The 14,070-nt window shown below is 40.6% G+C and overlaps 1 protein-coding gene across 2 annotated transcripts in view; it reads right to left on the reverse strand.

The window, feature by feature from the left end:
- LOC130168353 (CD166 antigen homolog A-like) overlaps positions 1-14,070 on the reverse strand; it is a 38,944-nt gene that overhangs the window by 3,800 nt on the left and 21,074 nt on the right. For both annotated transcript variants that reach the window (XM_056375143.1, XM_056375142.1), the window contains exons 2-12: positions 8,128-8,225; positions 7,672-7,888; positions 7,450-7,514; positions 6,942-7,029; positions 6,510-6,683; positions 4,866-4,990; positions 4,584-4,716; positions 4,123-4,235; positions 3,900-4,026; positions 3,554-3,675; positions 226-358 (exon numbers count right to left, since the gene is read on the reverse strand). In XM_056375143.1, the coding sequence (XP_056231118.1) occupies positions 226-358; positions 3,554-3,675; positions 3,900-4,026; positions 4,123-4,235; positions 4,584-4,716; positions 4,866-4,990; positions 6,510-6,683; positions 6,942-7,029; positions 7,450-7,514; positions 7,672-7,888; positions 8,128-8,225 (1,395 nt within the window). The remainder of the gene's footprint in view (positions 1-225; positions 359-3,553; positions 3,676-3,899; positions 4,027-4,122; positions 4,236-4,583; positions 4,717-4,865; positions 4,991-6,509; positions 6,684-6,941; positions 7,030-7,449; positions 7,515-7,671; positions 7,889-8,127; positions 8,226-14,070) is intronic.

Raw genomic sequence — 14,070 nt, forward strand, 5'->3', positions numbered from 1 at the left:
TGTGAAAAGTCCACAGATAAAATATCCTAAATTAGATGGGTTTACCCTCAAGTACATACCTGCTGAATTATTGTAGTTTTATTAAAGCATTTCAACATTATGTCAAGTCAGCATGCAGACAGAAAGAGTTGTGAGCAGAGTAGGAAAAACATTTACAAAGACAGATTACGTAGTTTGGCTTTAGTGGACAGAGATGAGAGAACCATATTACCACTTTGTACTTACAGGATGACACGTTTATAGCTCTGGTGTCCATGCCAAACTCATTGGTCACTGTACAAGAGACAGTTAGATTTGCAGAAGGCACAACTGTGATCTTGTGTGTGATCTTTCCATTGACGAAGGGACTCTCATCAGGCTGATCAAAAACAGAAAAAAACCCACACATGTTAGGACTGTATGTACCACTAGGAGGCGATGTTGGTCCGCCAAATGACTCAGGCTTTTCTTGACAAAGACACAGCATGTGTGCCTCTGGGATATAGACACTTCAGTCTCAGAGGAAAACCCCAGACACAAAGACAAAGTGGCAACACCCTTTTCACATCCTCTACATATACAAAAGGATGTGGCAATTTTGTAAATACCCATTACTGAGCCTGTATTCAAGTCTTAAATTATTCTCTCACTGAATAGGCTTTAAAGGATATGCTGAAAGGAGAAAAAATAAACTTTGACTGAAATGTAGAAATGTGTGTTATCTCCAAAATGCATTGTCCCCTGGTGAAAGAGTCCTGTGCACCTTTGGAATTGATTAATTATTACACACAGGTTCAGGTTTTTGAGGTCATTTTTGCGGTGAGACAGTGACTGAATAGACTGAAAAGAATTCTAACCATCCCACACAAGCCCTCGGGTTCATATGTAATTCACACTGTGTCAGTGAGTGGTTCTGCTATCAGTGTGCACACAGGTATACGACAGAAACAAAGGATGAAAAAAAAGGTCCATTTAAGAACTAGACAATTTTTGTCTTCATGACAGTCTGGTGCAAAATACTGTGCTTGAACCTCAGAGAAAATGAAGAAATTTACTCTTCCAAAACACTGAGCACAACCACCTAGAAATGTTTGGACGAGATAAGTTCAAAATTGTGACAGCTGGGGAAAAAATACTAACAGCGCAAACCGCCATGCTCATGCCAGAGCGTATTCAGTCACTCTGCAGTACAGAGAGAGCGACAAAAGCAAAGCATGAACTATCTCAGGACCAAGACACTGGCAAACCTTGAATTATTTTCGCTCGCCCACAGAATCCAGAGGGAGGAGGCCTTAAACAGACAGTCTGTGTTTAGTCACATCACTTCACATCGGTGCTCATGTTATTCATAGGTTTGTTCTTAGGGAAACAATACCATTACATTAAAACGACCACATGATCATGTTGGTGGTTTGTCTTTGCTGCTTCTGGAAGTGTTTATAGTGTCCGCGCATTCAGTGCAGGAACGAGTGTATTTTAAGAAATTGTTTGATGACACCTAAATAGCTCAAAATATACTATATCCACAAAGTGTATCAAAACCATTCACTGGCTGCTGATAGAAATAATTTTCAATATGTCTGAGCTACTTTAGATGCTGTCCAAAGATGAGATGTCACAGCAGCTGTTGAACAAGACAAACCTGTTGATACTTTACATTTGAATTTGAGCCCTCCGCCCCCCAACCCAACCGGTTGAGGCAGATGGCCGCCCACCATGAGCCGGGTTCTGTTCTGTTCTGTTTCTGCCCCTTAAAAAGGAATTTTTCTTTGCCACTTCTTCCAAGTGCTTGCTCATGGGGGACTGTCGGGTCTCTGCTGCAAGCAATATTATAAAGAGTCTAGACCTGTTCTATATAAACCTTTGCTATGATTGAGGGCCATACAAATACAATTTTATTTCATTTCAATGACAACCAGTATTGAGTTATCAGAAAAAGAATGATGGCCTTAAATTGAAAAAGGAAGGGAACATTCAAAGCATCTTAAATTATATGATAATTTGAAAACTTAACCAGGATGTGCAGCCACTTGTTAAAGCTGATATCCATCTTGTTTGTTTTAATCAAGCTTATAGGGGGAAACTCTTTCTCTACAATATGAAATTAAAAAAATCAACTTGTTATGGCTTGTTGTCTTGTAAATTGTCTTAGATGACAGTAACGGTAAATTTTTAGGCTCAGTTATTCAGCGGTGTCAAACTTCACATTTTCTAGGTTTTGCAATAGCTGGTTCAAACAAAGGACAGGCTTCAGTGGGTGTCAGCAAGTCAAGAGATACAGATTTCAGCTTTAAAGTTATAATCCTTGACATTTTGATTAAATCGAAGCCTGATTTTGATATGATATATGGTCGAGATTTTTTTCTGCAACAGCCCGTCGTATTTACATTAATTAATTAAGTATTCTTCATCGTTAGTGGCTATTCAAACGGCCTACCTATGCACAAGTGATTCACAAAAAAACGATGCAGCACATAACTCAGCTTTGCTGTCGGTAATATTACTCGAGTTTGCTTGGTTGAGCTGTAAACATATGCACCAGTTGCTCTTCTGTTGTATGTTTGATAAAGCACCCGCTCAACAACTGTTTACTGTAGTATTAAAACACAATTACTGTTACTATGGTAACCGGGGACATTGCCAAATAAACCAGGATCGAAATCTTAAGGATTACAATTTTAAACTGTGCTTGTAAACAATACGTCATTGAAAAAAAGTGGGGAATTATGGTATGGGCTATACACAGTGGCAGTGGACAAACTTGGCAAAGGTAAAAGGGTTGTTTGTCAACCAAAAACCATGTTCCCACAGTATGTTTTTTTTTTTATTCAGTTTACAGAGTTTTTTAGTTGCATCAGCACAACTCCAACGCTCATCCCCCTGGTGTGGACTAGGGATGTTAAAATATACTGCTATTGATGAAAAACTGATATTGTGTTGATAATACACATAAGATATTATCATGATGGCAAATGTTCGGCCTTGTTGTTTTTTAGTTTATACGTTCATCTGGTTGCCCTTTCACTATACTGTGAATATGTGAAGTGTAACTGTTCGTCGTGTGTGCTTTTGTACAGTTATGGTTACAGACTCTGGAGACTCCTTACTCTCCATTTCATTCGCCAAAAAAGAGGCAAAACACACAACAAAGAAAGCTAAAGACGAATTTGATAACATTATTATTATCAGAATTACCATTATCATCATTATTATTATCTTAAAATTTTCTATAGATACCGTTCTATATCATCATACAGACAATATTGTTTTCGTGGATTATTTTGGCCACGATAATCGTGTGGTGATCGATGTGGTCTGATATTGTGAAAGCCCTAGCATGAACACCACGAATAAACTCAGACACAAGCAAGTATACTGGAGTTTTGCATTCAGCCTTACAGCACATTTGATTTTGTTAACTGTGTCTATCGACAAAATCCTGCATGTAACTGTGCTGGGAATCTCACTGAATTTTGTGAAGGTGAGATAAATATTTGTGGAGTTAAATGAAATTGATGGTTATGACCTTCTGACATTGTAACAATTATCAGTGCAAGAGTGTGAGTTTGCATACCGAGGTGCCATTGATGCTCCAGGTAACAGCTGGCTTTGGGGAACCTTCAGCCTCACAAATCAAGACTTTATGTTGGCCATCTTCACCGCGGCGTTTGAACAGCTGTTTGATGACTGGAGCACCTGCAAGAGGATGTAATTCTTCAGATACATCTGAATGAGAAAATGATTGGTCATGGTTATTTGCTTTCTTGCCGAGAGTCTGATGAAAAGATAAGACACCACTGGCTGTAGCTTCATCTTTGCTGTACAGGTATGTGAATGGTATCAATATTCTCATCTCGCTCTTAGCAACAAAGCAAATAAGCTTAGTTCCCCAAATCTCCGAGTTTGGTTTAAACCCTTACCTTCAACAAGCAGCTCAACAGAAGCTTTTCGGCTGAGGAGCCCCATTGCCACCTCGCACTCGTACCGACCGGAGTCCGAGTAACTCAGCGTTTTAAACTTAGGCTCTTTATCCATTTTAACATTGTCCTGAATTGAATGATAAAATATCAGCACTGTCAATAAAAAGCACAAACTTTTCTTCATTCATTCACTTACTTTGCAGTTTAAACAATTGCTTTTTACCTTTGTCCAGGAGACCTTTGGTTCTCCGGAAGCATCAATCCGGAGAGTTAGATTTAAGGCCTCACCAGCTCTCTTCACGATGTTCCCAGAGGGGCTTAAATTGATGTCTAAGTCTAAAAAGAGAGAGGAAAGTGGTGAAAACACGGTTCAGAGGCCTGATGAGGGTTGAAACATTCCTGCTGTTAACCATATAGCCCTGCACTTGGCTCACAGCCCTGCAGATTCAGCTTATTAGAGGCAGAGCGATTGACATAACACTTTTCCCCACAATGCACAGGAAGACAAGTAGGCTGGCAAAGAGATGCATTACGACTTTCTTTTCTCTAACACACACTTCCCACTTTCATTGTAATAGGTGTAGGTAGAAAAGAAATTACACAGACATTAATGCTGGTGGGTGGCATAACTTCAGTAATTTCAAATATTCAGTCACACAGTGTATCAATATCTTGGTTTCTTACAGTTTACTGTGATGTCCTCAGATGCTTCCAACATGGGGTTGTCAATGAGGGAGCATTTGTATTCACCACTGGCGTCACGTGAAACATTCATGATGGTGTAAGTGTCTGCATTTTCCACTTTCACCATTTCTTCCTTCAAAGACACACAATCAGACAAACAGTGATTAGTCTAGGATGCCTTATAAGAGGAAAGAAGAGGTGGCATCATAAATCTATAGATGCAATAGTAGCAGGAATAGAAGGAATTTCTGTTTTTGGTGAGATATTGATGAGGATGTGTACCTTAAGGTGGAAGTTAAAGCTGGTAGGAGCTGGGTTACCATCTGCAACGCACTTCAGAGTCACATTGTCTCCTTCTACGAGGGGGTCCTGAGCAATGACCTGAAGGACAATGTTTTCTGTGGAGTCTGGGCAGAAAATGGGAGATAGAAGGTCAGAGAGGGGATGTATGTATGTGAGTGTGGCCGGAGTAACAAGTGCAGCGTACGGCTGACTGCGAGGACTGCAGATACCAACTGTGGCAGTGCACTACAGAGAGCTCTGACTTTGTGCATCAGTACTGGTCATGACCAACTTCAAAATCCAGCTGAGGAGATGGTTGAATTGAAGTCATATTCTCTCAACCAAACAATCCTTTCAAAGCTCAATGTTTCTGCTCCATCTGAGTCAAACTCTTCACATTTCATGTAAGAAAGTGTTCCAGCATTGATAAGTTCTACTTTCAAGGCCATGTTTTCCAGGTAACTTCAATATTTAATGTTGCGTTTGGTATAAATTCCACTACAGAGTTACACAATCCACACCTCATTTTATATAAAATAAAAGATGCCATTTCAGATTTCTGTCTTGGCTAGAACTAAAAGAATTACAGGGAAAAGTATTAGTGTAGACAGAAAAATTACACAGGCGGCAGTTTTAGTCCGTTTTTTGTGGTCTTCTTTGAGAGCTTGTGGGTCAGGAGCCGCTGCTGAAAAGAACCCTGAAAAGCCTGGCGAATAACTGCATGTGATGTTGAAAATATGTGACTCTAATCAAATTGTCAGACTAGTGTTACTTTGACTGTATTTTTAAGTCATATTAAATAACATTTGGCAGCTGCACTTGCCAAATATATCACAAAACCTCATTACAGTCGATAAAACATTTTAATGACTGAAGCTCAGAATTGAAATAAGCTCCGCTGTTTAACAGTGGTGCTTTTTTGACAACAAAAAGCACAAAAAGAAGTGTTTATAAAGTGTTAACTGTCCCATATTTTACAATTTCCTGGTGTTTTGTGTGTTAATATCAATAACAAGATATATTTGTAGTTTTAAGAACCAAAAACCATCTCAATGTAGTGTCTGGAGCTATACTAACAACAGGTTGGAGATCCAATCAGAAGAGCCTCTCTTCTGATAAATATAGCACCATGATCTGCTTTATAATCAAAAAACACATTGAGATTTGACTCTATACAATATGGGAAAGAAAAAAGGCACAGATACTAATAAAATATTCTTATATGGTCAGAGTGATTTTCTAAAAGTAGAAAACCTCTCTGCTGCAGTGTTGTTTCTTTAACTTCTCATATTTTCAACAAAACTGGAGCGTACTCAAAGAGAATCTACTTCCTTCAACTGTCTATTTTTTCCTAAGGATTTCTAGTCTGCAGCTGCATTTGGATCTGTGCCAAAAAACCTAAGGTGATGGACAATTGAGAGATACATATGCCAAGGAACAGTTCGACTTTTTTGGTAAATATATTTTTTCAGTTTCCTTGCAAAAGTTAGAGGAGAAGCAAATAAATCAAATAAGTGATGATAAAACTGAAAAAAAAAAGTCATCACCAACCAACATTTTAGTCTCTTAATTTGTGCCGAAATTGCTCGTCTGCAAACAGAAAGTATGTTCAGCGTATGTTGTTGGCAGAGTTTTGTGACTCACATGTGATGGTGAAGGTCGCTGGAGAGGAAACCAGCTCTGCGCCCCCAGTGTGCTGAGTGCTGCAGGTGAACTGAGCGTTCGTGTCTTCCTTCTCGGCCGAGTACTCCAGTATGGAGGAAGTGGTTGAGAGGCCAGTAACAGGGTCTACCAGCACAGAGGCTTGGATGGAAATCCCTAGACAGAAAACAAACAACTCTGTCTGAAAACCCCTAACAAGAAAACAATGGCGTAATGACCAAAACGCTGTACTCACACTGTCGATGAGGCACAGCGCAATTCATCACTGAAGGATAATTTAGAGCGACTTTCCCAGTCAGAAAGAATAAAAACATCTGTCTGTGCGCTGTTTATAAATGTCAAACTTGTCCAAACCACTCCAAAGAGCTGTTTTAGTAGTATTTAAGGACATGCAACAAGATGAGGAACACACACCTTTCCCATCAGCCACCAGAGGTTTATTGTTCTTTAACCACGTGATGTTTGCAGCTGGATTGGCATCCTGTGCAACACATGTTCCTAGCTGTGGAACAAAACAAAAAAAAAGATCACAACTTGAGGAAAAAGAAAACCTGCACTCGGAGACAAAAGTATTGAAAAAAATAATCATCATTTCATGAATCTTTATAAATGACTAAACATCTGAGCAAATTAGCTTTTTAGTGCCTCGCCACCATTTGAGGACTGAGGAGTTTTCTGCGCAATAGACCCTGAAATGCCCAAAGCATTTCTAAAGCCCCTCAGATCCTTTGGGTATTTTAATTGCAGGAGGGGGATTCTGCTCTTTACTAATTCATGAGAATCACTTCAAAGAACTCATTACTGTAGTAACGTGGTCTCTGCTATGCCTCAAGATACCTTCGCTCAAGCAAGGGATTTCCCATGATAATTTACTGCTTAAAATAATGTAGGTATAAGCAATGTTTATCATTAAAAACCCCACCTTAGTAAGTTTGCCAATCTCTAGTTCTTCCGCTTTGTCAGAAATCTCCAGGCCTTCTGGCATCTCTGAAACACATTTGAAAAAAAAAAAAAAAAACGTGTTAAAGAGCAGGATGTTATTGTAAGTGATTCGTGTGCTGCGTGTTGCTTTTGTCAGTTACAGCAGCACCTTACCTGAAGGAAAAAGGAAAGTTATTTTAGACCTGTGACAGCTTGTACTCACTGTAGATCACCACATTAACTGGGTATTCTGTGATGTCTGCACTAGCCACCACCATGCAGGTGAAAGTCCGCTGGTCAGTCAGCCTGGCTGCAGAAAGCAGCAGGCTGGAGTTCTCGGCCATGCTCACACGGTCCTTGTATTCATCAGTGGCTGTGATTACGGCATTCTGGTTTGTCTGCTTGACCAGCAGGTCTCCTGGAAGACCTTCTCCTTTGTCCTGGAAAGCAGAGGAGAGTGCACTTGTTACATGCCTGTCACATATGGCACTGGCATCCAATTCAAATAAAAGCACAGTGTTTTGTTCCCCACCCTCAGCTCGTGCACTGTCATATGGAGGGACAGATGCATGGTCTAATGCACAGCATATGCACTCAGACTGGGTGTGGCTCAGACATGATAAGTGGGTGTCAGACGGCCTTCACCATTTTGAATCCATTGACCTCTGCCGTGACTTACATATTTCCATTTAGTGATGATGGCGTCGTCTGCTTTTATGTTGCATGGGATCTCGAGTGTTTCCCCGTACATGCCGATAACGGTGTCCAAACCGCTGACTGGGAAAGAGAAAAGCAAAGCCACATTCGTCAGTTACTTTTTCAGAGGGGCTAATCTGGTCAGCTCCAACACAGCATGAAAGTTTTTGACTGAAAATCGAAATCCGTTATTACTGCGAATGCTTCAAGAGTCCTCCCTTCCTGTATTTAATTGACCAACATTCATCAATACCACTTATTGTTTGCTTAAAAACACCAAGAATAGCCGTTTCTATAGAGTTCTGCTAATTTTACAGCTCCTTTGGAAAGAAAACAACCTTTCCTGCCCTAAATTTCATTGAAAATATCGCCATGGAGACAAAGTGCTTGAGAGGGGGATGGGAGGAGGGTGCAAGCAGAAGCCTCTCAATGGGCTGCTACGAGGGGTTAGAGGGCTGCAGGGAAGAAGAGACTGCCACGGCCCGACTGAAAATGAGGTGTTGCTCAGTTTTTTGTATTCACATTCACATTTCAGACCTCTCAGAGTTCAGGCTGAGGAAAACGCACAAGTGGTTGTGTGGAAACGAACATCTGACAGCTAAAATCCAAAACAGCTAGTCAGCAGCTCAGTAAAGTGAATGAGAGTAATTTCTATCGGCTGAATCACTGACAAATAACATTTGTGTATTTACAGGAAAAGTGCCAAACAATTAAGATGCTTGAATATTCTGTGTGCATTCAACCCTGAAATTGTCTGATTATATTCATGCACAAAGAACCAGCTGCAAACTATAATGTCATTTCTGCACTGAAACAAAAGTTGTACTCTCTCTTTCCCTCATCAGACTATTAAAGATTTCCTCGGAGTGGTGCAAAGATGGCGCAGTCAATTCATTTGCTTTGTGTGTGATACTCATTTGAATCCTGTTTGAATGAAAGTAAATACTTTTACTATGGTTACCATTGTCTACATCAGGACAAAGTAACAACCGGGACCCTGAAGGCATATTTGCACAGTGGAATGTAAGCGGGCAAGTTCAGAAGGCGCGCAAACGTCTGTTTTGTTTCCCACATGTTAAACCCCCCCCGTCGTCGAGTGTCGTTTTCAACATCGAGACAATTAAACAAGTTCATAAAATAGTTATGTACCGGTCTGATGTATCACTTTTCTAAAGATACAAACATATCAAACAGTTTTGCCTCAAGTCAACAGTCTGCTGCCGCTGCCGTCCTCCTGACACTCAGTTCACACTTTTCAGTCATCGTTTTGAGCTGTCAACTCTCAAACAACATCAAGTCTGACACTGAACTAACCACCATCTGTAAAGACACTCCAGCAAGCAGACGACAAACAACAGACAAAGTGATTAGAAACAAGGCGGGGCCGCCTTATGCTCCAAGTTGTTTTCAGCTGTTGCTATTACTTATATGGCTTCTCTGCCCTGTGGCCACTGTTCTCACTCTGGCATTCTGGAAAAAACAATTATTTCTTTTGCAGAGAAATATACAAGAAGATTGAAATATGAAGCTGCTGCCGAGTTTCAAAACTGACTCGGGCTCTGTCCAAATTTGCCTGCTAGCACCTCTAAAGCCTCCAAATCAACACTCTTGTTGTTATCTTGTTTGTTTGCTTATCTATGTGACAAACACTTTTTAGCCAAATAACACCATGAATGTTACTGAAATGTGGCTGTCATAGATACTAAGTGATTCTTTTTTTTTAATACATTGCTGACTTTTAATGATCTCTATTTGCGCGTCATGGTAGTGTATGCACGTTAACACGGCCAGCTAGGCTAGTCAGTATCGACTGCCTGTGCAAGTGGCTAACGGTAATGTTAATTCTTCAACTCTGACCAGTCTGTACCAAAGGTATTAGCGAAAGTATCTAGAGACTTAAGAGCACACTCGTGGGAAAGCTGAGCAGTTAGACCGCTGTGATTAACTATCCAATTAAATTTGTTTTGTATATTTCCAGGCTACAACCAGCGCTGCTGCAGCTGAAGCAGAGAGAGAGAGGGTCAGGAAAAGGATTGCTGTAGCTAATGAAGAGAGAGATGTAGGAGAGGAGGAGGAGGACAGAAGCCAACATGCTGCTGTGGGAGAGGGCAGAAGCAACAAGTGGGAGAAAACACACACATAGAGCCTTATGCACTGTTCAGTTACTTATGTGTGACAAAGTACCTGACAATTAAAATATTTGCAGTGGCCCACCTCATACCTTATATACAGTAATGATTACATGATACTATATAGTATTATATATGGTACAATACCCCACAAATAAAATCTTATTCTGTTGGAAAAGACCAGATTCCTGCGCGGGTCATAACAAACTGTAACTCAATAAATCACCCAAAAAAAAAAAAAAAAAAGAAAAAAACCTTGGCTGTTGCTGGGTAGACTGAAGTCTATAATTCACTACGACATACGTATGAAAAGAGCTAGACTGATGGGTGTTTTTACAGGTACATAGACAGGAAGCTAAATATACACAGGCGAGAACAAATGGGATTTAAAAAAGGTGCAAGTTATATTCGTGTTGATGACTATTATGGCTATTATCAGCTTTATCCCTGAAGCAGGGACTGCTTAAGTGAGCATCAAAGAAGTGAAACCCACCTAATAAAAACTATCTGAGAAACCCATTGCACCACCACAGCACTTCACCCACATAGATATACCAACCCTGCATTTAAATAAGGCTCAGCGACATTTAATGCTGACAGCACGGGACAAAACAAACCTCACTACATTTCAGCTGCTGACAGTTTTCCCAGGAATTCATCACCAAACACAGGGATAAGCTCTGTCACTAGTCAACTGAAGTGCAATTAAAACTATTTCCTGCAGTGATGCTTCTCATTGTCTGTGATTTGCCACACCCAGAATCGGTTCCTCTAGTATTATAAAGTGAATTAAAAGGCTTAAAAGCTCAGTAAGTCATTTTCCTACGTCAAAATCACCTGGTGTCTTGCACAACTTCAGGTATTTGCCCATTTTCTGATGTATTCATGAATAATTATTTTCTTAAGTGTCTGATTCAGTTAGATTTGATTGTCATGCAGCTGAAAAGCAGCCGCACTGTACGCTCCATCTCTCCAACTAAGAGTGGCAAATGGGCAGTTTGTTGGACCGTAAATTGGTACCTGCTAACATCCAGCTTTTGGCAGCCGGGTGTACATCAGCCCGATCCACCTGAAACAGTAACGCAGATTGCTGGTGCGAACACAGCATTCTGATGGAGCTACGCCACACTGCCTTGTTTTGCCTTTCTAATGTTAATCTAATGAAACTGACTCTCATGCTTGAATGGGCTTCATTCAGATGTGCAGGTCTCTGGTCCAGCCTGAAACGACTGCACACGCTGGGCAGAAAAAGGAAAATGGAGACATTGTGAATCTATTAAGGGGAGGCAGTTAATGAGCTCTCTGTGCAAGACACGGGCATATGGTTTTGCATATGTGTCACATCTGATGTTAAACTCCTACACTTCACCTCAGGAGTTATTTAAGGGTGTCCAAAATAATCTGTCAGCAACTTGATTATGTGCTACACCTGGGTGCACCTGTTGGTGCCAGAACACTGATGGTTGAGCAAACATCCAAATGTTTTTCTGAATCTGGTTGCCAACCAGGTCTACATATGCCGTGCCTTAGTGTCGAGACTTCTCAGGAGAGAGTGCAACACAGCCTGCTCTGCTGAATCTTGCAGTGGTTAAATAATAAGAGTCAGTTATATTCAGGTTACGCTGCATGCACTGCAGTGTTGGAAAGGTTATCGCTCTTCCTGTATAATGGACTCCTTACATTTCAAATTTAAATAGGCATTTTTGAATATTCAAATAAAGCCGTGTTCAGTCTCTCTGAGAACTTTAAAAGAGTCTGTATTAAGGAGAAAGCTTTATCTGCACAGATTACACTGCTACACAATGAGAACTAAGCACACATGTTGAGTTACAGGAGACAAAGCTCCTGCTGCTTATTGAGATAAGGTAATCCTGTGCAACAAAAGTAGGTGAACAGTGTGACTTGAACATTGAGAAACAAATGCACGCACACAAAGCGTACAAAAAGATGATCTATTCTAACAGCTGTCTATATGATGACAATGAATGAAAGACAGTTTAACCCTTGTGTTTCTTTGTGATTGGATCATTTCTTAATTGTTTGGGTTCCCCCGCTGATGAGTGTGTACATAGCGTTGTTATTACACAAATTAAGGAAAACTTGAAAATGTTATGCTATATGGAATACGCATGACCAGACATGTGTTTCTTTTGTTGGCCAGGAAGCCATACATGAACAGAGATTATAAGGACGTCACTCATGTTCTGGGTCAGTTTAACCACTGAGGTGATGAGAAATCTTTTAAAAAACCCCAAAACAGAACTAGATTTATTTGGGATTTGTGAGGGATAGTGCGCTGCAAAAACTACTGTCAACACCAATTACAGATATAACACATCTGAAAAACCATTGCATTTATCCATATTTTAAAGCTAGGATTTCTCAGACTCCAAAGAGAGGTAATGTGTAATGTGTGAAGTTTTTTTTTTTTTTAATACGAGACTTCAGGAACATGTCATCACTTTCAAAACTGTGTTTATAAGCAATTCTTATTAAATTAGTTAAACTCATGAAGTATCAAGCTGTTTAAAACATATCGAATATGTTTTTTAAGCTGGTAAATAGAGCTCAGAGCGTCCAGGACCTCAAGCAAAAGATTTGGGTCTGTGTCATTTAGAAATCATTCATTGGCACTTTGGTCCTCTGAGCCCAAAAATAACGTGGCTGGCCAGGTTTTCTGTGAATTCCCCTGCATTTTTAAAAGCAGAGTTCTCATACTGGACACAAAAAATTAGCTAATACTCTGGCGATGGTAAATCAAGTAATAGACAGGCGAGAGACAGTGACAGGAGGCAGCACCACAGGAGATACTTTCATGTTCCTGATTAAGGCGCCTCTATCCCTGAGAAGAGACAGGTGACGACAGCTCAGATATAAGCTCACCAGGGAAATCAGCCGCCTCCCCACACTAGTCTCTATATCCCTGTTTTGCTACCTTATGCCCTCCCATTTGTATTTGCGTGTGTGCCTGGAGTGTGTGCGCACGTCTTTCAGCTGCAACATCCAAAAGAAAACGGAGGCCCAAACTTATTAAGCGCTGAAAATGAGGATTGTGCAGTGAATGGAGATCCCATGGCGCATGTCCACAAAGACTTGATGGCAAATAGCCTCGCTTCAGAAGCGGTTCAGCAGTGAGGGGGCAGACAGAACCACTTCAACTAGATCAATAACACTTGAGGAAAGGCTAGATTCTTATAGTGAATGGTGCTTGCCTAAGAAGCGAGAAATCAAAGAAAACCTAACCTTCCGTGACATTCTGGTTCTCATCCTTGTCTTTCCTTTAATAATTTAACAAGTGCTGAATTTTGATTAGCCATATCAAGTAACTGAAATGAGAAGAGATCAGTGATTTAATAAGCTAAATCTCTCATTGCTTGCTGTCACAAAAAATAGAGGGACTTCTGTCATGCGGAGAGGTGTCGGACGGTTTAGGGAAAATGACTCTCTCCCACCAGGGGCCCCAAAGCGTCCTTGTAGCTATTCAGTAATATATATGAGCTCTATAGGCTGCTGTTTTGTCACTCTGTTCACTCTGCGTTACTGACTATTACAAGCATATGACTGTATTTAAATTCTGTTACAGTATCGGTTCATGCTGGGGCAGTCTTCCAAACCAGCTAGCAGCTCTTTTTTACTACATCGCTACATCCTCACTATCTGCATCTGTCTCTCTCAAGGGAAGGGATGTAATCATGTCACTGATGGATAAGTGACAGCGCACTTGCACAACATCCCTTTCACACGGTTTCTCTTTTTGTTGCAGGCTGAACCATGGAAGCACCATTCCAATCGTCGAC

This window comes from Seriola aureovittata, chromosome 4 (assembly GCF_021018895.1).
Source record: "Seriola aureovittata isolate HTS-2021-v1 ecotype China chromosome 4, ASM2101889v1, whole genome shotgun sequence".
Lineage (NCBI taxonomy): Eukaryota > Metazoa > Chordata > Actinopteri > Carangiformes > Carangidae > Seriola > Seriola aureovittata.